This window comes from Passer domesticus, chromosome 5 (assembly GCF_036417665.1).
Source record: "Passer domesticus isolate bPasDom1 chromosome 5, bPasDom1.hap1, whole genome shotgun sequence".
Classification (NCBI taxonomy): domain Eukaryota; kingdom Metazoa; phylum Chordata; class Aves; order Passeriformes; family Passeridae; genus Passer; species Passer domesticus.
Window position 1 is genome coordinate 68,750,507 of NC_087478.1, and position 25,342 is coordinate 68,775,848.

Sequence of the window (25,342 nt, forward strand, 5' to 3'; positions counted from 1 at the left end):
CTCTCTCACTTTCTCAAATACTTGTGTCTTACCACAGCTGCTAGGTTTTAATCTGCACACCTGAGTGTGTCACTTTCCTATGGATTTCTATCCACTTTGCTAAAATCTACCCTTTTTTAGCCCTCCCTGTTTTTGAGATCTGTATGCTTAACTTTTGATCACAATGCTAAAATATTATCTCTACCTCTTACTAGGGTTTCTACAACTTTGTGTTCACTTTCTTATTTCTCATGTTTAATATAAAACAGAATTAATTCTGATATCAGTGTTAACACTGCCACATTTGATTTTTCAATTGCACCACTTAAATATTAAATTGCACCACATTCAATTACCTGAGAGGCCTGGTGATGGTACTGAGGAATTTGGTGACTGCACAGTCCTGTTTGAAGGAAGTTTTGGCTGATTCTGCTCTAGAGTGCCATCCTTCCTTACAGCATTATCCAATGTCATGCTTCCTGAACAATCAATCTAAAAGGTGGGGAAGCAAAGGGAAGCAGTTAGTGTTGGGAAGGGAAAAAAATCCCTCCAAAACAACAAAAACCAAACAAAACCAAAAAGCCTCTGCTGTGCTGTTATTTTGAAATTGAAGACCAAAATGCATTTCACCAAATTTTACCCATCCAAAAGTGAGATGGTTACTTTAAAACATATAATCCTGCTTTCCCTAAAAAGAAAATTAAATAGCCAAATCCAGACAGCGCTTCATTTTAAGAGCAGATAATTCTGTAGGTGCCAATTTTTCTCCACAGGCTACAGAGAAGGCTTAAATCAAACATGGAGCTTTCACACACTGAAGTAAGTTTATCTCCACACCTTCTTTGGACTTGCTCACATTAAATACTCTTGAAAATATAATATGCTATACACAAACTTAATCCATAGGTGTTGAACAGGACTGGAAGAAACTCAAAGGACACTCAATCCCATCTGTCCCACATACCCTCTGGACAGGAGCCATGCATATTGACTCAAAATGGAAACAGCAAACCAACACTTGTTCTTTCCACCATGGCTCAGGCCAGACAACTGAACTTTTTTCCAGGGGCTCCCAAAGCAGCATTCTAACTTTCTGTAAAAACTACATATTCTGGTTTGATAAGGAGGAATGACTTTTTGAAATGTCTGGTTTCTTCCAATATGTAAGATAACGTTTGATAAGATGTATCCAAAGTTGATGCAGCGACCTTCGCAAGGTCAGCATATTTACAGTGATTTGGGCCATGTATCTTGAAAGCATGAACTCAAATCACACACAAGTAGAAGAGTTCATAATACTGTGCACAGAAATAAATATGCTAAAATGTCTCACAGACTCAGTTTTATAATCATGTTGTGTAGTTCGCCCTTTAAGTCTAACAGATACTGTGATTCTATAGTCTATGTACTTACTCCATTTTAATAAAGAAAACACACAGTATGTAGGTAAAAACAAAGCGCAGATGGGAGATAAAGGAAGTAACAGCAAGCTATGACTAGAAAACAATGACACTTCAGATATCTACAAACCTTAGACCACAAAACACAGGTTAGGCAGTTATGTGGAAAATAAAATCACCTAAGACTCAATAACTCCAACATGGAACTCTGGCAAACATGTACTATTCAGAAGATACTATAAAAGAGGAGCTTAGAAGGTTAAGAAATTATGATCTTACTATGCTCTATCACCAGCTCAGAGGCATGTTAGAGAATATACGAAGAAAAGAAATACCAAAAGGAAGAGACATAAGGAATATATCCAGTATGCTGACCAAAAATACCTACCTAAGACAGCTCTTTTAATAAGTTAAAAATAGATTTTAAAAACGTTAAAAATCTACCAGAAATGACATCAGCAAACCACTGCTATCAACGAAAGCTAAGCTAACACATTTTTACAAGGATTTTGTAAGGATCATTATGAGTACTGCAGAAAAATATGCAGCATACAAATAAATATGCCCAATTACAATTACAAATTGTAATTCTACTTTTCTTAGTTGTCCTAACAGCTGTCTCCCAGAATAGATCTGAGTATTTCCAGCAACGTGCAGGCAACTCTGCATTGTTTACTTCCTAGAACTCTTTCATTTTGACAAACAGAATTTCAGTCTAAAAGGTTTCTATTTCTCACAAACGTTAAGACTTTAAATAGAATCCTTAAAACATTGCCTCTATGTTGCACTCACATCAGGCAGAGATGGCAGATTATAGGAGCTGCCCACTGGGGAACTCAGATCTATCACCGGGGGACCATAATTCTTCCCATCACATCCAGCAGCACTGGTGACTGTGGGGCTGGATGGAGTCGATGTTGAGCTGCTTGCAGTTGAAGGGGTGGATGAAGCTTGTCCACTACTAATCTGCCACTAAAGAGAAGAGACAAAAATCCACAATTCAGCATTTTTTTTCTTTGCAACAGGTCACATCTAACTGAATATACTGATAAAACCAGCAGCTTAGTTCAGGAAGCTGACTTCAAACATAAAATCCTGATTTACTCTGAAGTTATCTCATTTCAAGAACCAATCTCACAAGAAAATGGAAGATGACAAGTAGTTGAAAACTATGACTAGAAGAAATGAATGCAAATCCTTAAATTCAAAGGTATACCACAGTGTTAAGTATCTATTAATATTTCATGCTTCATTGACGCTGTTGTGGAAGAAAAGTAACAGTTTTTGTTAAATAAAAGCATTACAGGTAATAGGGTGAATGCACAACTGCTCCAGTGCTTTGCCAAATAAACCTGCACGCCTTGAAGTCTTTGATGTTCCCTTAACAACATAAAGGCATTAAGAATTTGAAACGCTGACTGGATCTCCACCCATATATACATTTAACACCATGATATGAACTGCACAGTCAAGTCAGATTAAATTTCTTTCTCATCTAGATGTATGCAGTTTTTAATGGAATTTCCTGGCAACTGCAGGCAAAATCAGACTCTGCTCAATTTCTTTTTAGTCAGTCATTCTATTTACTGGCCTCTAGTTTCATAAAGACATTACTGAATTCTGAGGTAGCTTGAAAGAAAGGCTTTTAAACAGGCCAGTCTTCTTTTCAGATACACAGAATAGAAGTGACTGACTTTTTATTCTCACAAATTCTCTTAGATATTGTTCAGCTTTCTTCCATTTAGTTGAATTAATTCTCTGACATTATAAGCATTGCAAACATAACTGGTATTACCCCACGTTTCAGGTCACAGATTTGTTTGATTCTTTCCTGCTTACCTGCACCCAGCAACTCGTGTGGTAATAATATGCTTTTTAATAAAATGAGCCTTCCTAAACACCAATGTGTTTACTTCTGCCCCAGTTCAGCTGCTGATCAGCTGGGCATTGATCAGTCTCACTCAGCAGAGATGTCACAATTGTGGACTCTCTTTTTTCCCTTCACCTGCAAAGGTTCAGATTTGCCATACCCTAGGGAACCATGGCAGCTCTAGCTTTTTAGTCAAAGTTTTATCTGGCTCCTGGTGAAGTCACTATCATTAAAATAAACTACGATTTTCTGATTTGTCTTCTCAATGACTGCAGTGTGCAGACCATGGGCATGCTAAGTTTTGGATAAATGGTCAGAAAGCACAGCAACAGCAAGTAAGAGAATGAAACACCTGCACAGCATACACAGTGCCTCACCTCCCTACTGCTTCAGCTGCTTAGAACTGTCAAAATGAAAGCAACTTGACAGTTACCTCATTAAGAAAACTGTGGGTATCTTGTAATAGAAAAATAATGTAATCACTGTTTTTATTGAAAAGCACTCTAGAAGTGCAGTGCAAAAGATGATAGAAGGCACATTTGATGTTTAATTTGTAAATGGAGAGTAAAAAGGGAAATACACTCTACCTGTTTTATAGCTTGCTGTGCCAAGAATGCCATTTGCAATGGGTTGGGCTTCACTGCTGGCCTTGGTAGGTTCTGATTTTGGGGAAATCTCATCTGTTGTGCAGAAAGAGCTGAACCATTGGGTTTGGGACTATGATTCTGAAAATGAATCAAGCGTGGAGGTGCCTGCATAAAAACAATAAAAACAGTTTTGAGGTTAGCTGAGATCTGTTCTATATTCCACATATTTTTTACTAATCAGTCCTTTTAAACTTCTGAAACTCCTCCTAAATTATATGCAAATAAATAGTACCACACCATTTATCTGAATGATCAAAAGCATTGAATTTCAATGTTAAAACCTAGTAGACAGTTTTGAGTTATTTTATTATATGAAGAGATATAACAAGAGACAGTGAGAGTGTTTCCAACTTTGAAAGAAACATGAGAGAATCATTGGGTGTTATGCAAAATAGATGTAGCAAAAAAATTAATGACATTGACTTTTTGATCACTTGACAAAAACACAAAAATGTTGCTAAGCACTGTATGTGGCTGGATACAACAAGATTTTATTTTTTTAAAGAATAAATACAGACTGGGTGCCACCTTGCATTTTGCAAGGCAAGTTTAAAATGCCCACTCATTTCTCAGTAAAGAAAATGTCCTCTAAACCATCTACATAGCTACGTGCTGAAGATGATGATAATTGAACTTATGTATCTAGGTTTAAGTGCTTTCCTTTTTTTCCTATCTTACTTTATTTTCTCTTTCAGTGCTATGGAACAAAGAGACTCTGAAAACAGTCATAACTTACCTGATGAGAAGCAGGAGGTTGTTGCATTGCTCCTGGCATTCTTGGGTTTGGCAGAACTACTGGTCCTGCTCTGCGCTGAGCTTGCTGTCTCTGAGCCATGACCTGCTGCTGCATGTGCTGGAGGCGGAGCTGAGCTAAGCTGATCTGTGTCGGGAACTTGGAGAGCTGGTTGGGAGGTAAACTGCCTGGTGGCTGTAAGTTTGCTTCCATCACAGGGCTCTTGGGCATATGTGGTGGAGTTTCCTTATCTTCAATTACTAAAGAACCTATTTTAACCAAAATAAATGAAATCAATACGGAAGTATGGCAGTTAGCAGAAATGCCATCACACTGTCAGCAACATGCAGCCTGACTAGAACTCAAAAACAATTTCTGAAGTAATTTGTTTCCTTACTCAGACTTTATTTTTCTTCACTGGTTCTTATATCTAGGTTATCTACAGAAACTGAACATATCTGATCATAAACAAAATGGCCTTATGGCTGTGATTTCTGAAACTAGATTGATAAACATAATTTGGTTTTATCTATTATTTTAAGTCTTACAAGAACGCCAGCACTGGTCTATACAGGTGCCATTTCTATTGTAGCACTTTTCAGAATGTAAGGGACCGTATTTCAGAAGTTCATTAAATAAATATACACAAGAAAAAGAGTCCACCAAACACAGGAAAAAGTCAGCTCATGACAAACAGCTGAGCAGCAGTTCAGAGTTATCACCACACAGCTGACAGCTGGTTTCTGGAAACATGTTTCACTTTCAATTCCTGTCTCTAAGAAAATTATTTATAAAGAAGGAACTTGGAGAATTTCCTTGCTACCATCCAATGTCCTCATGTCTGGGAAAAGGAGTTTGTTTGCTTTGAAGAACTGCCATAACACTTTCTGTCTCTAACATTGTAGAGAATCACACATTTGCACCTCTGTACACTGAGAGAACACTTTCTGATGAAAAGCAGAAAATGTCCCACAGATGTCTCACAAAGCCTTCTGCACATGACAGAAAAACAAAAATGCCCACCAAGATAACAGTGGAGAGAGAAAGGAGCACCACAACAGTCAAAATCCTGAAAGACCTCTAAAACCTTTAAGTCCTCCTGCTAAGCTGTTGAGTTCTTAGGGTGCTTATCATCATGGCTGAAAGCTGTCCCACGGGAAAGGAGCTGGGAGTGCTGTTTGACAGCAGGAACCCTTTCTTTGGATGTGAAATAAGGTTAAAAACTGCCTTCCTTGTTTTAGAAGTCAGAAGTTAGAAGTATTTACCAGAAAACTGAAAGCTGCTATTTTCACCATCACATATACCATTCAAACAATATAAGTTTGTAAATACTTTATCACAGTATTCATAAATAATACTTTTCCCCATGCAATGCACTTTAAATGTTTCTCACAGTTAGGGAAATACATTTAACAGAGTAAATGAAGAAATGAATAGCGCAGAGGCTGTCGTCACAAAAAGAAAGCTGCTTTCAAAATAGGATCAAGATACTAAAAGGCTAATAAAAATGTATCACACCTAGATTGAAAATATTCTGAGCCCAGAAGCTAGGATCACAGTGGAACTGGATGGTATTGTTAGTCACTGGGGAAGGATCACACCTTGCTCGGAGGAGATACCGTAGTCGATATGTAATCTAGAACAAGAACAAAAACAAGGCGTTTTTTTTTCTCCTCTGGAGCCAGAGCCATGTATCTGAACAGCACAAAAACCCCAAAAATACACCTCCCACACCCCCCCACACACCAAACAAAGCAATCAATAAAAAACCCCACTATCAAAAACCCCATGAACAAGGCTCTAGAGAATTGAGGTTAAAGACAGAGAAACTTATCCAAGCTACAAATAAAGAGGTATTTTTAATATCTTTCCCTTATTCCTAAAGTAGTTTTAAAAAGAATTAGCTACAGCCTAAACAAAAATAACAATTCTTCCCTGTAGAAATACATATCCTTCTAAAAACTTGGCCATTATATTCAATGACTTTAACTACTTGCAACTGAAGCTAAGATTTACACAACCATTGATGTTTTTTCCTCCATGAATCTATTTTAGCTCATTCATTTTTCTTTCAAAGTATGCCATTCGTTTGGCAACAAGCATGATCTGAGGGAATTTTCTTTTGTACTAAATTTAAGTTTTCTTCAGACAGCCAAAGAACAGATTTTAATAAACTGTCTTTGAAAACTCAGACTCACAGATATTTTCAGATTTTTCAAATGCCTTGGTTCCAAAGAACTGGACTGTGATTACACAAGAGAATATTCTACCAAATGCTCACAACTTATCTAGTGCCTAGAAAGAAAATGTTGTCTTGCAGTTGTTTCACTAGAAATGTCAGGAACTGATATACCAAAATATAACAGGCACTAATTTTAGAATCACACACAGCAGATCCTGGGAAAAAAAAAAAAAACAAAACACCAAACTTGAGGAGTTCAACTCTTGTTTTTCTTGAGTGACAGATTATTTCCTGGAAAAGATATATACTTGGCGAAATCATCTTAACTGTTTAAAATGACACAAGTTTTTTTATTTCAATTTTAGGCAGGTCAGTTTAAGACCATACTCAAAAAACATTTAACATGACTAAAGATTTTTAAATGACCATGGAAAAAAATTACTTGCATTATTATTATTATTATTATTATTATTTTGGATAGAGATTTCCTTAGGATTTTTGTGTATACTGCCAGAATCAAGTAGATGACACTAAAGAAATTTTAGGCTTTTGTCCTGTTACCAGTACTGGTCACACACAGTTCCTGTCATAGTTTGCTCCACGATTTTCCTACTATTGTGCACACACATGTGTTGTAGATAAACTCCTGACTGGTTACCTCGTGTTAGTAGTAGTGAAAAGTACAGCCTGAGAGTACAGCCCCCAAGCTCTAATGCTGCCTTTAAGTCTGATTGGCATTCCTTCCTCTCTCCTGGATATGCTGGAGCAAAAGTCTCACATGCTCCTCTTATGCAAAACTCCTTGGAAATAGATTTTTCCAAATGCCCACAGATGGGTTATCTACTCAGCTCCCAAGCAGCACCAACTTTCTAAAGCTCAATCTGTTCTTTTGAAAAATACTTTTCATTTCCTGAGGCTTTCTGGGCTAGGTGGTCCTTTCTTTTAGCTGCCTAATGTTTATATGATTAAGATGTCTGAAACACAATTTGTTTTCTTACTCGTGTAGCAGAGTCTTGATGGCAACACTAAGCAATTATAAACAACATGACTCAGTTTGATACCCTTTTTCTCTATTCAATTAAAATAAAAAAATATGATTGGCTGAGGCAGTATAAGGCAGATCAAATGAATTTAACTACTTGAAGTTGATAAAAACAACTAATATTCTGCTATAACCTGCACTATCAATAATGGGTATCAAAAAACCAAAAAAAAAAAAAAAAAAACCAACAAAACCAAACCAAAACAAAAAAACAACACACACACACAAAAAAAAAAAAAAAAAAAAAAAAACCCAAAAAAAAACCAAAACAAAACCCCACCACAAATCCAAACTCAAACAAACAAACCCGAAACAAACCCCACCAAATACCCTGATAGGTTCTCAACTAATCAATGAGAAAATAAAGAAAAAAACTTTGTGAACCAATGTCATGGTTTGAGGCTGGCACAATGCCAGTGCCCCCATGAAAATACGCTTTCCCTAGTGGCTCCTGTGAGATGTGATCAGGAACAGAGCAAAGCAGGCTCCAACATAGGAATAAGGGAAACAAACTTTTTTAACTAGAACATCTAAAAAGGAACAGACACAAAACTAAGAATGAAAACCCTCCAAATACATTTCTCCTCCTCCCCCCTTTTCCTCCACAGCATGAAATAACACCTTAAGATTTCCACACCGTCACCATCTCTCAGATAATCAATTTTTGAGTCCATCATCACCCCTCAAATAATCAACTCTCAAGTCCATCAGGGAGAGAGGAGTGCCCCCTTGCACCATAGGCCTCCCCCGGAAACACAATTGAAACCTCCTGTGCTTCCGTGGCACTGCTCAGAGAACATGTGCCCTCGTGACTTCTTCCCTCCATGTCCAGTGCTCTCACCACTGCACATGGACCAGGACTGCTTTTAGGGTTCCTTGTTTAAGGATGCTCCACCCAGTTCCAAAAGCAGCAGTCTCTCAACTTTGGGACACCAGTCCCCCCCAGATTTCACCCCCAGGGGCCGAGGGGCCTCATGAACAGAGATCTTCCTCTCCACAGAGACAGAGGGCATCTCACACCCTCCTCAGCTGTCTCTGTTCTCGCCACTGCTTCACCGCACTCTCTTTGGCTTCAAGGCATTGCCTCCCCCTAAATACAGTCTCTGTGTCACAGGAAAAACATGGGTCTGTCCATGGCCATACAAGAAAGACTCTAGCTCAAGGCCACTCCATCATCTCCTCTCACCTAGGATTCTTCTCACCTCTTCTAACATCTCTCACTTGTACTCACTTTCATCACACTTGCCCACTGCTTAATCTCTCTCTCCTCATTCAGATTCAGGAGGAACAGTATTTTTAAGGTTCCCATTATTCTAGAAAGGGGTTAAAATCTTCTCCTCTGTCTGCCCAGAACTCCCACAGCGGCCGGGCATCTTCTCATGGCATCCCTCACTTCTGGCCGGCCGTGCTGCCAGATATCAAACCCCAAGGCAGCAGAGGCTCTGGCTCTCTCTATCTTCTCTCCCAGGGGATGGGGGGTGCCCGATGCCTCTCAGGGCTCCTCCACCCTTCCATTTTCAGAGCCTTCACCCCCCTCCTCTGCCCAAGGCTCCGGCCCAGGGCTTCCCCTCCCCACCCAGCCCCAAATGGGCAGGGGAGCTCTGAGCTCCTTCAATGACCAAGACCAAGAGAGAGAGTTCCTGGGAGTTCTTGCTTTTAACGCCCTGTGTTCTCAGAGGCATCCATACCTTCAGTGGCCAAACCAGGTGGCAATATTAAAATCCAAGCACTGATTGGTTTGACCACAACCTCCCAAAAAACTCACTTCCTTCTTAACTTTCGACATAGGTAAGAATTGGAAAAAACAAGCATCTAGCATCTTTCCTCAACATTGCCCCAGATTTCTGCTATCAGGCAAGTACAGACTAGTAATCTTTGGAAAAATCAAGGTAAGCTTTTGGGTTGTTTTTCTTCTTTCAAATTTTCTAGGATTTCTGTCCATCATGAACATTCAGCTTAGTCAGAAAACATGCACTCAGAACTTAAGGGTCATTATAACAATGAAATATTTAGCTTTGTAATTGTTTGTATGGACAAACAAAAACCTTAGTTTAATTTTTATCGATTTTGAAAGTTTTTCAGTGGGAGATGAACCTGACAGAACAAAGACATACAGTAATATTTACATTAAAACGCCTGATACCAGACACTGTGATATACAAATACTGTTCTTCATGAACTCAGATGCTGTAGCAAATATTGTAAAGAAGCACAATGATGATGTAGGCCACACAACATTTTTTCCAGTGTTTCATGGCTCCATGGTTTTCAACCCACAGAAAAGGAGTTGTTCCTACTTCTGCAGATCTACAGTAGTTCTATGGTATTGTAACAGGAGAGAACCATGACCAGAGAGCTAAATTAATAGAAACATTCTGTATTTATGTTTAAGAGAAGACCACAACAACCATATATAAATATTCCAATTAGTAGAAAATCATGAAAAATTCTAATACCCAGTACTCCAGACAAGCATGTGCATGCATATCTGACTTAACCCTAGTCTCTAGGTGAACGGACAGAGCTGTCTTCCTAACATACCAAACGTTTACTGTACAACAGTGCTGTGCTGCTCCCACTGGAAACTGCCCATTTGGAAAAATTCATGACGTGTTCCAGCTGTTTAGAGAGACCTGCCACTTCCTGTTGTTGCTGCAGAAGTTTCATCCTGTGCTCTTTCGCCAGAGTCTGCAAGCAGAAAAGCAGTTCCAGTCAAAAGGTTCAATTTACAGTTAAAAGGCATTAACTTTCATACTAGTAATTCACAATGATCACAGTGGTTTCACTTAGCTCCTCTAAAAAGGACTCCTGCCCCCTGATGCAGCAAAGTCAGAACAAACAGAAAAGTCAGTACACATTTACTCAAAATATCAGGACTGTCTGTGCTAATGACACATTTTTAACATATATTTGTATATATATATGTATGCGTGTGTCTCTACACACACACACACACACACACACTCTTTTTAAAACACAATTGGAGATATTATTTTTCCAGGTACCCATTCTAGACAGTTCTCTTCTGTGATTTGCTACACCGGATTACTGAACTTATGAAAAAATCTGATAGAACACTTTTCATGCATGATGTGTGGAATTAGGAATTGCAAAAGCATGGAGAAAGAAACTGGCCACCACTCAAAAACCAAACTTTCCTCCACCAAAAACCCCACTTGCTCAAGTAGTTGTATAGGACATCTCTCCACTTTGGAATCATGACAGTATATGCACAGGGGACTAATGCTAGAAATTTACTGTAATGTGAACACATAGAAGAAAATATTAAGATTGAAATTTTTCTTTCTTAAGATAGAAATGAAATTACCTCCAACTGATGTAGCAGAGCTTTTCCCTTTTTATTTATTTCTACCATCAGTGTAAATATGGCAACTTTAATATCCTGTTCCACCTGCTTTTGATTCTGATTCACTTCAAGAATTCTGTAAGTAGACAGTATAGAAAATAATGTTCTTTAGCTCATAAACCCATCCTCTAAACAGTATTAAAAAATGAATCTGTTGCTTAGACTACAATACTTCTTGGTCATATGCACCAATTAATACATGTATCATCAGATACTTATAGCCAGGAAAATTACTGGGATAAATAGAGTAACTAAGAGTGACCTACGATAAAATTAATTAACTGGTAGCAAACTCTAATGCCATAACTCTGACATCTATCAATATTAAATGCTCATTGTAATTGAAATTGTTGATTTTCAGAGTTCTGTCACGTTTCTGGAATGGTCCATGCCAATCAAAACTGCTTAAGTCTAATTTCCATCTAAGGTAGAATGGCACTAATTTAGCTGTTTTTACAGCAGTGCTCAAACTCACAACAGCACAGTTTCATGTTATACTGGGGAAACCTCTACTGCAAAGATGAAGGAAGAGTTCAAGCCACACTTGGCATCCCAAAGTGCTGAATCTCCCTGGGTAGTGCTGCCCCTGAACTCTGCTGAAAGAGCAGCCACAAAGGCTCACTTCAGATTGCATTGTACAGATTTATTTTTCTCCTGGGTTTGTAGTACCCAGTGAATAGAGCATAAAAGTACTACATAAATCTTCAAATACATGTCACAAACATTATGAAAATTTGAGTCATAACCTTTCATTTTCTAAGAGGGATCTACACTAAGAAAATTAATGTGCTGATGGTGGGGAAGCATTTAAGACTGTATTCTACAGTCGCACAAGTTGTTTTGTTGCACCCAAGCAACTGCTGCCCATTAAGTCCACAGGCTGAGCAGAAGAATTACCTAACACAACCAAGCATACTGAATAGGCAACAGTCACTACAGTAAACTTTAGAATCCCTCTTTCTGGAAGAATGAAAGGAGGGAGGTACAAAATACACTAACTTAAACATTTCAAGAAACTACAGTATATGTAAAGTATACGTAAAGTTGCCTTCTGTCAGTTTTAACTCATAATCTAATACAAACCTGTTATGGATCTGTTTTCCTGTATATTTTATGTACTTAGTCTTCTCCATCAATTTGGTGATTAGTGTCTCAATGATAACTTTCTGGTTCTGAAAAGCTTCTTCTATAAATTGGTACCTGTAGTAAAAAGAAGTGAGGATTTACACATGTAAAAGGTGTTACATACTTGCTAAAAAGCAGAGTGACCTACAAAATAATACTTCTTTAACTGAAGAAAAGAACTGCTCAAATCCGAAACTTAACTGTCATCATGGAAACATATGTCAGCAAATGCTTATATATTTAATTGATAGTACATTTAATTTTACTGTCTATTTCCTGTCATACTGGAGTAAGAATTTACAATTTTCATAAATACAAAAGGATATTGTGTGACATAGCCTAATTTTAGCCAAAAAAAAAAGTAATATTTTGAGGTAGTTATCACTTTGAATGTGAAAATGCAGGTAAGCTATTACTTCATGTAAGACAAGGATGCAGCAATAGAAGAGATTGCTGAGTTGGTAGAAATTGGTAACATGTTAAATCAAGGAACCAAAATCTTTAGGGTGGCACATTATAAAAGGGATATAAATCCTAAGAAAAGGAGAATAAAAGAGGAAGACTGCAACTCTGCAAGAGCAATGTTTAACCTGTTCCAAGGAGCAACAGTGAACAGTGGCCAACACTTCTCCACCTACTGACGTTCACCTGGTCAGGCAAGCAAGCTCTTTGGGTGGTTGCATCAGGTATAGCAAGTATATTAATATTTAACCAGAGTGCATCTGCCCCAAAACATGACTGTATGTTTTAACCAGCAAGATTTTTGCCTTGCACTCAGAAGTTGTATATAATTCTGCTTTTCAGCTTCAGTGACCAGTAAGGGATGACCAAAAGAACAGCAACACAAAGATTTGAGTGTTACAGTGTTGTCAAAGTATTAGCCAAACTGTAGGTTAACTCTTCCTCTGAAAGAGATCTTCACAGAAAAAAAGAATTCCCATTTTCTCCATTCTGAAACAGTTTGGTAATGTTGTTATATAATCTTGTTGAAGGACAAATGGAGAAATTACACAAGTGTACAGTTGCATAACGCAGCCCCTGTGTTTTCTAAGGACTCTCTGAAGAGCTACATAGCAACAAATTCTGACCAAATAACTTTACTGTAAAAAAGGTCTTGTGCTCAAGTCACCAGATTAACAACAGGAAGAATTAGGTTTTATTCTAAACGTAACAGACACTCATCAATCACATTCCTTGGGATACAATCTCTGGTTTTTGTGAGTTTTGTGTCTGAGCAGAAAATTTTAGTTTACACTTTTTCCACCTGACTGTGCTCTATACAGCTAGAACTAGATTGCCTGAGTCTACTTCAGGCTACCCTCACACTCCTGTGAGTGAGATGGATAAAATACACACTTTGCTTTGATACCTGTGCTCTTTGTGCTCTAGTAACTGACAGTCTCGGCAGGTCAGTTTATCACAGGTTTCACAATACAACTTCAGCTGCTCCTTTTTGTGGTAAGGGCAGAACACTGGTCGCTGACTGGTCACACCAACTGCCTCTGTTGAATAAAGGAAGATGTTAGTACTGGTTCAAGATTTGCATTCTCCTGTTTTTCCTTAGATGTACAGGTGTGTATCAGGTCCCCCACTGAGAATGTAACAGCCATAAGCTCAAACTGCAATGTCTCACTCTTCTTGCTCAAGCAAGGAGCTAGCACCCTCTCTAAGGGAAAATGTCTACAACCTATTTTAACATAATCTCTTCTGGCCTCACAAAACTATTTACAAAAGGAGTAGCCAGTACTCCTGCAGCTGCAAAAGACATTGCACAATCAGCAAGTCCTTTCTTAAATGGAGATGAGGAGATGATTGACTTAATTTGTGCTTTGTCTTCTTTCTCAGCTCACTTGGTGGAAAGGGGTTTGAGGACATCAAGACATGGACATTCAAAGTGTAGAACATACAGAATGTAATAGCCAGGAAATACGAACTTCCCTTCAGAACCCTATTCTAAATGGGTGAGAGGTCTTATTCAGATTCCAGTGAGCAAGTATCAAAGGGTGCAGGAAACACCACCAGATCGCAGAAACTGAATCTGTTTCTTTAAACAATTTAACTGACTAAGCCTGATTTCCTAGGAGTTAGGTTGGACACTGAGTTCATAAGGATTATACAGCCTGTAATGAAAACTGGCTCCACACTGCAACCCATCCTTCACTGCAGATCAATACGGTTTCTTTTCCATACCCATTCATTTAATAATTTTCCAAAAATATGGAAGAAGTTATTTTCAGATCGGTATCTTTCAGTCAAAATTCTTTCCAACTCACCATCAAACTGCCTCCCTAAGAGGCCTGAGTGCACTGAGGCCATTCCTACCACCAAGTCCTGTTCAGCCTAACAGTCCATCAGCCACTTCTACCCACTTTTGTCCTCTCTTGAAAGTACACTCAGTACTCACTTTTGATTAACCACGGGTGAAAGTGGGATACAGAATACAGCAAATATCTTCAAAGTATCATGGTGGAAGAGACCCTTTGAGCAATAGATTATCTCTTAGTACTAGATAGGGTGGAACGAAAATAAGTATATATTCTAACACATATATTTAAAATAATATATAACAATTTCTAAAAATTATGTATTTACAAGAAAAATCATGTAAGTCCAATGGATGTATTAGAACCAGTAGAATGTTTGTTAGCATTCTGTAACATTTATTAACCTCCTTCAATGATACTAGAAGACAAGACACAGTGGGGGAAAAACTGAAACAGAAGAGATTCTCAATGAACAGAAAAATACAACCTTTTCTACCACAGAGTAGTCAAAATTTCTCAGAGAGGCTGTACTGTATACCACATTCACTATTGTTGGTTCCCAGGGCCCAAAATGGACAAAGCCCTGAGCAACTGGAACTCAGAACTGAATGCCTGAAGCAGGAGGTTGGACTAGATGATCTCCTGAGGTCCCTTCTAGCCCAAATCATCATAGATACTACTGAGAAAAAAATGCCCCAATTCAAAATATACTTCCCTTACATTTCTAAGGCAAAACATTTCAAGCTCAAAAGACACTTAGCTAAAACATGAATTTTGGCTGGCTTTTCATCAGAATGCTGAAAATATATAATCTATTAGTGCTCCTTTTCCTGCTGTATACAACAACAAAGCTCATATTAACAATTTATTAGACCTCTAGTAAAACTAGAGAAGCCAAATGCCTAAAGAAGTATTTTCTGCAGTTGATCTCTAAAGTCTAGACAATAATTTGCAAGCAGAATCCATGTAGAAGATAAAATCTATGTGTATTTATTGGTTTAAAACATGTTAAATTAAAAAAACAAAACAACAACAACAAAAAACCAACCAAACAAAAAACCAACCAAACAAACAAAAAACCAACAACACAAAACAAAAAAACCCCCCAAAAAACCAAAAAACAACCTGTACCACTATTCAGCTTATCAGAGACAAAAAAATGGCAGAACACCAGCTTTCAAGTTACCACTTTCTTTTTAAAAAAGCATGTTGGTCCAGTGTAACTTTCCAATGCAGACACAAATTCTTTGTGAAATTATAGATAGGTTACCTGGAGATACTTCTTCTTTCTGCCTCACAGTATGATCCTTTGTGAATTTAACCCTCTGGTGAGCTCTGATGCAGGTCTTGCACAACCACTCTACACATTCCACACAAAACCCATGAGCTTCTGCATTGTCTTCACAGCTTGTGCAGACCTGACAAGAGGAAGAAAGGTAGTTGTTAAAATAAGTTTGGAATATACACACAAGTATACATACATCAGTGCAGTTTAACAGTCTTCTGAAAACAGTGAAATGAGAACAGAAAACTGCCTGAGGTACAGGAACATTATAAATAACAGCACAGAAGTCATTGAATGTGACTTTTCAAAGAAACAGGTCATTTTGTCAGTGTAACCCTAAAATCTTTGGCTGACATAACAGAAGTCAGAGCACTACTCTCTGCTATTCCCTGCACACTTAGAAGCCAAACAATGTTTACTGTATAACAGATGCTGTTGTGAAATATTTACTAATGACAGAACACAAGCAACACTACTCTGATTTTAGAAGCCTCCCTCAGTTCACAAAGCAGCTTTAATTTTAGCTTCTAGTCACGTGCTTGGTTTCAGGAAGAACACACCTTACTGAGCAGCAAGGTTCCTCAGAATCTTAGCATCACCTCTTAAAGACAGTATTCCAGTTAAGTTTGTCAAAAAAGTTACCCTAGAACAATTTACAACCAATGCACAAGAATTCTCAAACTGTGGCCTGTTAACTCTTGGGGCTCTTTGGACTACACCTAAGAGACCTAGGAAAAAAGAAATAATTAAGGAAAACAAACATGTCAGCAGACCAAAACCTCTCTACACAGAGTAAATATTATACACAAGAAAAAATTGCTACAGTACCACAATATGAACAACAAGTTGAAAACTTTGAATGATGGACAACACCATTTCACACACTCATAATATCATTTCATCTTTACCCCTCCTTTACAATGCCTCTGTGGTGTTTTGATAGTAAAACATAGTGAGCATGCTTATCTAGTACTGGTTTAGCTAACAACCACCCATTTCTGGCAATGTTTAGCACTGCTGCAGACCAAAGCCTCAAGGTGTCTGAAGATTGCTACATCCTACAGATCACAGTGACAGATTTCTGCTCACAGGAGCAACAAAGAGACAATTTTAGGTTTTAGTTTTGTTTTCAGTTTGATTAAAAAAAAAACTCAACCAAACTAACTTCTGTACCCACACAAAGTAAATACAGATTAAGTTAAAGAGGAAGGAAATATTTATATCTCATGCAGATAAAAAAAATATATACACAGAACTATGTTCCAGTTTCCCTTCCAGGAAAGAAAGAAAAATTAGCAGAAAATTTGCCTTAGGCCACTAAGCAAGTTACTGACAGAACTGGAATTTGAAAATGAGTTCCAGATTCCCAATGCTGTGCTTATGCTTCTGGATCATGTTACCTCTCAAAGCAAGTATCTTCTGAGAAATGAAGTTACAACACAAGGGCTGTTGACCCCTCTTGTTGTCACCTGGAGTTTGAAGCAGTTTCTTTTCATTAAAGGTGACCTGCAAAGGAGAAGAAGTTGGGCTTGTGCCCCTTTTTCCTGTTTCTTTACAAAAATGAGGCCTGAAAGTTTTCTATTTCAAAATAATCTCAAAAATTTAACTTCTCCTTGGTTTTTATTTTTCTTCCCCTTCTTAATAACAAAAAAACCCCATCTTATTCCTATCTAGACCAGTAGATAAGGGAAAAATACCAAAGTCAGGACATCATTTAAAAAGTCTAGCAAATTGAAATAAAGCAATTAAAGGAAGTGAACAGTAATCAGGAAATTGAACATTTTTGCCTTCTGTCTTGATTTCAGCTGGGATAGACTGGGGGTTTTCCTTAGTAGCTGGCACAGTGCCGTGGTTTCAGATTTAGTACAAAACTAACATTGACAGCAACAACCATCACATCAGTTTGTTAGGCAGTGCTTACACAAACTCAAGGAGTTTTCAGCTTCCAGTGCTCTCTGCCAGTGAGCACATGCACAAGGAGGGAGTGTGGCCAGGACAGCTGACCTGAACTTCCCACAGGGATATTCCACACCACAGAATATCATGCTCAGCATATGAACCGTGGGGAGGCACCAATCTCTGTACAGGGAATGGCTGGGCACTGGTCAGTGGGAGGTGAGCAAATTTATTTAGCATCACTTGTTTGTCTTGGGCTTTACACCTCCCTCCCTCCCCCTCTCTCTCTCATCATTATTATTATTATTATTATTATAATTATTTAATACTACTTTGTTTCATTTATTACACTGTTCTTAGCTCAGCCTACAGTTTTATCTCTTTTTTTCCTCTGATTCTCCTCCCCATTCCACCGGAGGTGGGGAGGGAGAGAGGAAATAAACTGAAAGAGAGAAGTAAAAAAGGCTGCATGGTGCTTGGTTACCAGCCGGGGTTAAAGTGTAACACTTGTTATTAACCCTTAAATTCAATGACATTTTGAAAAACAATAAAACAAATTTTAAACTATTCTGAATTCTTGGGGGGAAAAAAATCCTCTCCTTCCTTTCCCTTCAGCCAGTTGTCTCCTCCTTTTTCGTGCCAGTGCAACTCTGCAAGACTGAGATGCAAACCAGGACTGATTACACCATGGTAGCCCAAGGCTCAGTTACACCAGCAATGCTGACTGGAGAGTGAACTGAACAGGCAGCACAAGAAAGTTTTCACATCAGTCTTGTGGCCAGAGAGGTGTGATTGTGCTGCACCCCAAATGCCCAGACATATTTTTGAAAGTCAGAGTGGAGAGTTACATACTGGGTATTTGGTTTTCTAGTGTAAAAAAAAAAAAACAAAAACAAAAAAAAAAAAAAAAAAAAAAAAACAACAACCAGCCCTAAAAACAAAATAAGCAGAGAAAAAGAACAAAAAAGGCTTTCAGGCAGTCTCTAAATCAAAGAAGCAAAACAAAAACAAAAAACAACAAACAAAAAAACCAAAACAAACAAAAAAAAAACAAACAAAAGCCCCCAAACAAACAAAAAACCCCAAAAACAATAACAACAACAAAAAGTTTTAAAAAAAAGAAAAAAAGAAAAAAAAAAAAAGAGGCAGAGACCAAATTAAAAGCAAAATCAACCAACCAAACTCCCCACAACAGCCTTTCCAGATCACCTTTAGCAAAAACTGGCAGATGAACATGCCAGAACATTTAGGTAAGTTAAAAGAATGTGTGAAGTTATTAATTCTCCCTAGATTCCAAGAGCATTTTCTTTTTTCAATATGTTTTAGTTGGGTTTTTAACTGTTTTGACCTGCTGTATGTAGAATGAGATGAAAATTGTGATTCAATAACCAATAATCAGGTGCTGCCAGAAGAATCAAAACTCCTCCTTTGTAGTATCAAAAATATATATCCCACCTTTATACTCTTCAAATCCATCAAGTGGATATGAGACAGATTTCTAAAGCTTTTCACAGACATCGCAACTCAAGCTGTCAAAACAGCAATGGCTTCTAGGTAGCATCAGATTTGTTCCTATCCACTTCCGATTTGAAATGTGCATTTTCAGATGGAGGCTGGATGGAGGCTGGATTTTGCTAGAATTCCTAGTTATTACATTAAGCCATACAGATAAAGCACATGGAAGTATAATTACTGCAAATATTTGTTATGCACTTACAAAACCTAAAACTCATTCTTATTTTGGTAACTCACACAAGCAGTGTTTCAGTGATTTCAAAGAAAACTCTCCCTAGTCAGACAGACATTTATTTTTAATTGAGTGTTCCTTGTAATTACATTTAATTCAGTTACAAGTTCTAGCATTTATAACCCCAAGAAGTGTTCATTCAGCCTTCAGTCAAATTTAAAGAAAGGAGAAATTACTCAGCATATTGCAGGTAAGTAGTATTTTAAGAAAAACACAAGCTTTTATGGCAGAGAAAACACATTTACTTGTAAGAGTTGAGGTAATAGACCTGTCTTCTCAGCTCCTGTAATAAGTAACCACTCTTCCAATTAAACACACTTTGAGTATTAAAGAGATTAAATAATCAAGCAAAGGTTTCAAAGGAAGAGAGCAAAGTAGTCCAGATGAATATTCAGGGAACTCCAAACTTTACCAATGTAAATGAGATGCAATGCTTTCCCCTACTGGATCCAAACCTCACTCATGCTAATACTTACACAACTAAGTCCTGGCACATACAAAATCACAGAAGACAGAGACTCTACGTAATTCCAAATATGAACCATGTACTGACAGCTCAAAATGCATGAAATCCTTCTTATGCCACCATCCCATCAATAACACATCTCTTCAAAGCATACAAGAGCATATTATGACTCTTCCTGAGTCTATCACCCACCTCCATAAACCACTGGCTTTCAGAGATATTTTGGTCACATGTACAGCTTTTATAAGCTGTTTAAGCATAATAAAACACAAAGTGGTTCCTCTGGCACCATACAAACTTAAACTTATTGCTCTAAATTCTCCTTATTAATCGCCTCATTATGGCAGTCAGACTTGTTTTCCTAATATCTGGATCTAGTATCAGATCTAAGCTGATACCTTGTTTTGTTACTACATTCCTGTTGTGAATAAAGTTCTATATGTCTAATTAATAAACAAAAAAATTGACTTTATCAGCAGTTTTAATTGAACAGCAATTTAATATAAATGAATACAATCAAGTATATTAAATATAATAAAGCATATACAAAAATTTGGCAGTGATTAATTAAGTATGATTACGGTCCATATAAAGCATCAGCAAAACCGACCAGGGTATGGGGAGGGCTTCTCACCCTGCCTCACGTACAAAACAAAGGAACCCAAACTACACTTATATACTGTATGCTAATACATATTCATCAATAATTTTCCATAAATCTCCTCCCCATTTTTGATTCTTGAACTCTACATCACTATACTGCATAGTGCATGCTCCACTTGTTGCTAGGGGGGGTCTCCTGGCTTTTTGGTGGTCTTTTCAGAGGAAGGCTCACCTCTTCCTCACTGCCCTCTGAATAACCTGGCAGGTTGCAGATGTGCATTAAGCTTTGTGTTATGTAAGTAAGCATTATATTCCAAATAAGCCTTATTATTTCATAGATAAAACCACAACTTAGATTCCATACCTGGAATTGTCCCAACTTTGTTCATCCCAAGGTCAATTCTGTTTTGGGATCTTGCTTATCTCAACACTACATCCTGTATCCTGTTTTTCACATGTAACATCTGCCATGGGGCCCATCTGCTTTGTAACACTAATCACATATACTTTTCCTTTATTATTTTATAACAATTATTTTCTAAAATAATATATAGTTACAATTTAGTTAGCACGAATCATATCCATTTATCACAATTCCCAACATCTCACATAAAACTCAGCTGTTCTTCATTCCTAGTACAATATTTTAAACTCTCATGTCAGAAACTGGTAAAGATACAGAAAGTTATTCTTACCACAAAAAATATTTTTACACACATTCTGTTTTGGACACAGGAGCAATGAGAATTAGAACCTATACTAAAATGCACTAGAGGCTCAGTATGCTGCACCAACTCCCATGTTATCACTAAGGTCCTCTCTCTTGCATCAATCTCACATTTCCCATTTTTATTTTCATGGCTTTCCATATGCCATGTTTTTCTGTTAAAGTCCCTAAATTTCCCTCACTTGTCTACCCTTTAGTCTTATTCTAATCTAATCAGCAACATCTCTTTGGTCTGAAGCCCCTTTCTGCTCACTCTTATGAAACATAATTAATTTTTATTTTCAAACTTCTCTTTAGAAGCTGATAATTTTGCCAAGTCTTTCAATAAATCACAATGTGAAAAAAATTATAAAGCATCTGCTCTTTCAAAGTATTTATGTCCTAGCGCTGCCCACAACCTACACAATTATTGCATTTCCTGTAAGTTTCTTTTCTTTTGCGAAGTTTCCTATGCTAATAGCCAGCAGAAAACCTTTAATGCTACCCAGGAAAGCTCTTGTAGAACATATACTAGGGAATTCAAGTTCTATACCTCCTTCATGCTCACTTCTTGTGCTCCTGAAGTTTTCAGCAGAAATTGCTAGAAAGCACAGCTATGCCAGTAGTGTACTGAACTGCCCAAATCAGGCTTAGGAAAGATCAACATGATTATAGATAGATGGACAGAACTTCAATGGGTTCCAGTTATTTTTCTCTTCCCACAATGCCAGGCTCCATGATATGCCATTCACTCCTGCAGTTTTAATTCAGTATGCTAAAAACTGCTTTAGCATTAATACTATTTTGAATCTGAAACAATCAAACATTTCATTTGCAAGAGGTCTTTTGCAGTCTCTTTTGGATTGAAATAAAACAGTCCTTCCTGCCAACACACATATAAGGCTAATCACAGATACAGACCAGTGGTTCTAAGCCACAACAATATTTGCACAACACCCATGCCTTGCTTCCAATTCTAATTTCTTAATTGTTCAAATAAAGCTGCAAAACTACTTAAGACAAAATCACTATCTCAGTAGAAAAAAATCCTATAAAATAGCCAGTTTTGGATAGAATTTGGATGATGTCTGATGCAGTATTTCCTGCAAGTGTCAGTATCTTTTCTACTTTAATTTCTCTGATCTGTTGCCTATGCTAATGGCAAATTTTCTTCCTTTTCTCCTTGCTCCTTCAAAGGCAAAACAAGACAGGCTGATTAGAAGGCTGTATCATCCTTAAACCTCATAATATTCGCCCCTGGACAGTACACTAATCAGTTTAACTATTATTGATTTAACCTTGCTGTTCCACAACAGACATTTACAGAACAGTGTAGCTTTTTTCTTATGTCAAGGTACAAAGGAATGTACAAAAAGTTTCATTACCATACCAAAATAAATCTATCCAAATGAAGAAAACTGCACATCATTAGTTTCCAAGAGGTAAGGTCCAAACTCACTTAGCAGGCATCTAACAAAACATCCAGCACCATCTTTTTAGAAAAAAGTCAGCAAAAAAGCACATGAATGTCCTATTCTGCTGGTTCAGCAAAGTCTGCTGGTCTGCCTTCAACTGCTACAGAAAGTGTGCTGAGTTCAGCCAGGAAAGCAAGTCTGAAGAACAGACTTGCTTTCAAAGTTCAAACCTGATGGTTTGTGTCAAGGAGAGGGAGAAAAAAATATGGAATGGAAGAGTAAGACTAAAGTCTAGAAGGGATTTGAAGGAAACACAAATGCTTTCAAGAACCTCCCTGACATCTGGTCACACTCCTCAGTGAATGGCATTCTCCACTTAACTTTCACAGGAAGCAAAAAAAAATATTGTGAGGGGAAAGAGCGGGTGATCAGACTTCAAAAAATTGGTTACTACTCCAAAGGGAAAAATAAAATCCATTTCTACCACCACTCCCCAAAGTAGTATCTTCAAGGGCTTGTTATATAACTAAGCAAAGGCTATGGGACAGCTCCACCCTCTCAAAAAAAAAAAACCACAACCCAAACATTTAGGACTGCTTCTGCATAATATTATTTGCTATCTTGCTTTTCTTCCTAATTTTAAAGTCACTATAAAAGTTATGCTTAAATTTTCAACAGGGACTACTCATTTTGTTAATCTTACTGGTACAGTATTGAGAGACTGTGTAAATCTCACACCCATCTGCAAAACTCAGATATTATCCTGCAATTCCCAGGGGACAAACAAGAAACAAACATTTCCCCTTGCCAAATCCAAAAAAAGCCAAGTTTAGACAGGGCTACATTGCAAGAACACAGCTTGTACTTCCAGCAACTGCTTCTGGTAAGGTCTACCATTTCTCAGAAATCCAGTTTTAAAATTTGTTAAAATCTGAACAGTTTAATGGCTTGCAAGACACAAGTTCTGTTCCTCAGATATGATGACACCACTTATGCCTTCAATAGCCAGCAAGTTGGTATCACAAACCTGACTGGGTACTGTCATCTGCTCCCAAGAGATGTGGCTGTTCCCACACACAATCACAAATTCCAGCTAGGCCTTGAAAGGAGCAGAATGCACAACACAGGACCTCTAAGACACTGCCCCTGAAGCAAACTGCTCAAAAGCCAATGATACAATCCTCCCTAAAATGGGAAAGTTAAAAAGAGGAATTTTCAAAATAAAAGGAGACCACCATCTAAATATTAGGGCATGAGTTGGAATGCAAGCCACACTGATATGGCAACCTTCCTGTACTATTCTTATGAAGAACGCAGCAACACACAAAAAGGCTGAATTATTTACAGTAAGTTTCTGGAGTTTAATAAAAAGTCCATGAGTTACTCCCTTACTAGCTAAAAATGAAGACATGCAATATTTTGCTAACAGAGATTGTTCAATTGTGATCCTACACAGATGTGGCTATTTGTTTCATATTGCTTCCACACTAGCCTCCTGAAAAGAACATAATGAGAAAAAAACCCCAGTATTACTGTTCTTCCAGATAACTTTTATGAGATGGCTATTACTTGACTGCAAAAGGAAGAAGAGGCAGCCTACATAAGGAAAACAAGCCATCCTCCCCAACTAGCATTTTGAGCCTCATCCTTGGCAACAGGACTCCAGCTATTTAATGCCATGTTTTGTCAGTAATGTGATAAAGTCCATTTAGATCTCCTGGTGTAGTGTTATTCAAGTCTTTGCTTCAAAAAGTGCTTCGAATACCCTGTCCAAAGAACAGAAATTCCATTCTAATGCCTATTCCTTACATTTATCTTTTGCTATTAAGATGCAAGTTTATATCAACAATTAAAAATAGTGTAGGGTAACATAACCACCTTCTTCACATTCATTTTCATACATTTTAACTGATTTTCTAGAGTAGCTACCCCATGTGATGTCTAAGTAGTTGAAGTTCTGTCTGCATATGAAGAGCAAAAAGGCTACACAGCAAGAAGCCAAGGATATGCACACACATCCAAAAGGTGTTAACTTGATTACATGTTAATGGACTTACCTGATTTGATTTCTCTACTGTGCTACTGGGAACCTCTGTGGTATCCTTCACAAAAAAGTTATCTATGATGTGTCTCTCTGCACATTCCTGACCACAAATTGGACAGCGGATAACACCGACTGGGGGGAAAAAAGAAAATCTGATTATGCTTGCACAAGCTAAGATATATTAAACAACTTCAAAGACAACTTGCAAAGATAAATATTTTTGAAAGGATGTTATACTACTTTCCTGTCAATAAGGTGTGAGCTAGAAAAGAAAATTCTCATTTATCACTGAAGTAATGTTTACTTGTTCTTTGCTGATGACATATTCTATCACCCAAGGTCAAACACTTTCTTGTTCCAATGCCATAAAGAATTTGCCTTAATCTTATAAAGAAATAATTGTTTTACTATAAAGGGAACATATTCCCATTGAAGATTTGTTGCTACAGAATAGATTAAAGTAAACACTTACAAGTGTGGAATATTAATAAGGGACACTGAGTGGTATTACATACATACAGACACACGCCAGCAGTGTGACGTGATTGACCTTGATCCATGTCACGTGAGA

General features: G+C 37.6%; 1 protein-coding gene across 1 annotated transcript in view; it reads right to left on the reverse strand.

Moving 5' to 3' along the window:
• The window catches only part of TRIM24 (tripartite motif containing 24), a 57,301-nt gene that overhangs the window by 11,512 nt on the left and 20,447 nt on the right, over positions 1 to 25,342 (reverse strand). Inside the window, exons 2-12 of the mRNA XM_064420820.1 lie at positions 24,785 to 24,903; positions 15,880 to 16,027; positions 13,715 to 13,847; positions 12,304 to 12,420; positions 11,182 to 11,296; positions 10,395 to 10,541; positions 6,148 to 6,265; positions 4,633 to 4,898; positions 3,837 to 4,001; positions 2,172 to 2,351; positions 336 to 471 (exon numbers count right to left, since the gene is read on the reverse strand). Of these exons, the coding sequence (XP_064276890.1) occupies positions 336 to 471; positions 2,172 to 2,351; positions 3,837 to 4,001; positions 4,633 to 4,898; positions 6,148 to 6,265; positions 10,395 to 10,541; positions 11,182 to 11,296; positions 12,304 to 12,420; positions 13,715 to 13,847; positions 15,880 to 16,027; positions 24,785 to 24,903 (1,644 nt within the window). The remainder of the gene's footprint in view (positions 1 to 335; positions 472 to 2,171; positions 2,352 to 3,836; positions 4,002 to 4,632; positions 4,899 to 6,147; positions 6,266 to 10,394; positions 10,542 to 11,181; positions 11,297 to 12,303; positions 12,421 to 13,714; positions 13,848 to 15,879; positions 16,028 to 24,784; positions 24,904 to 25,342) is intronic.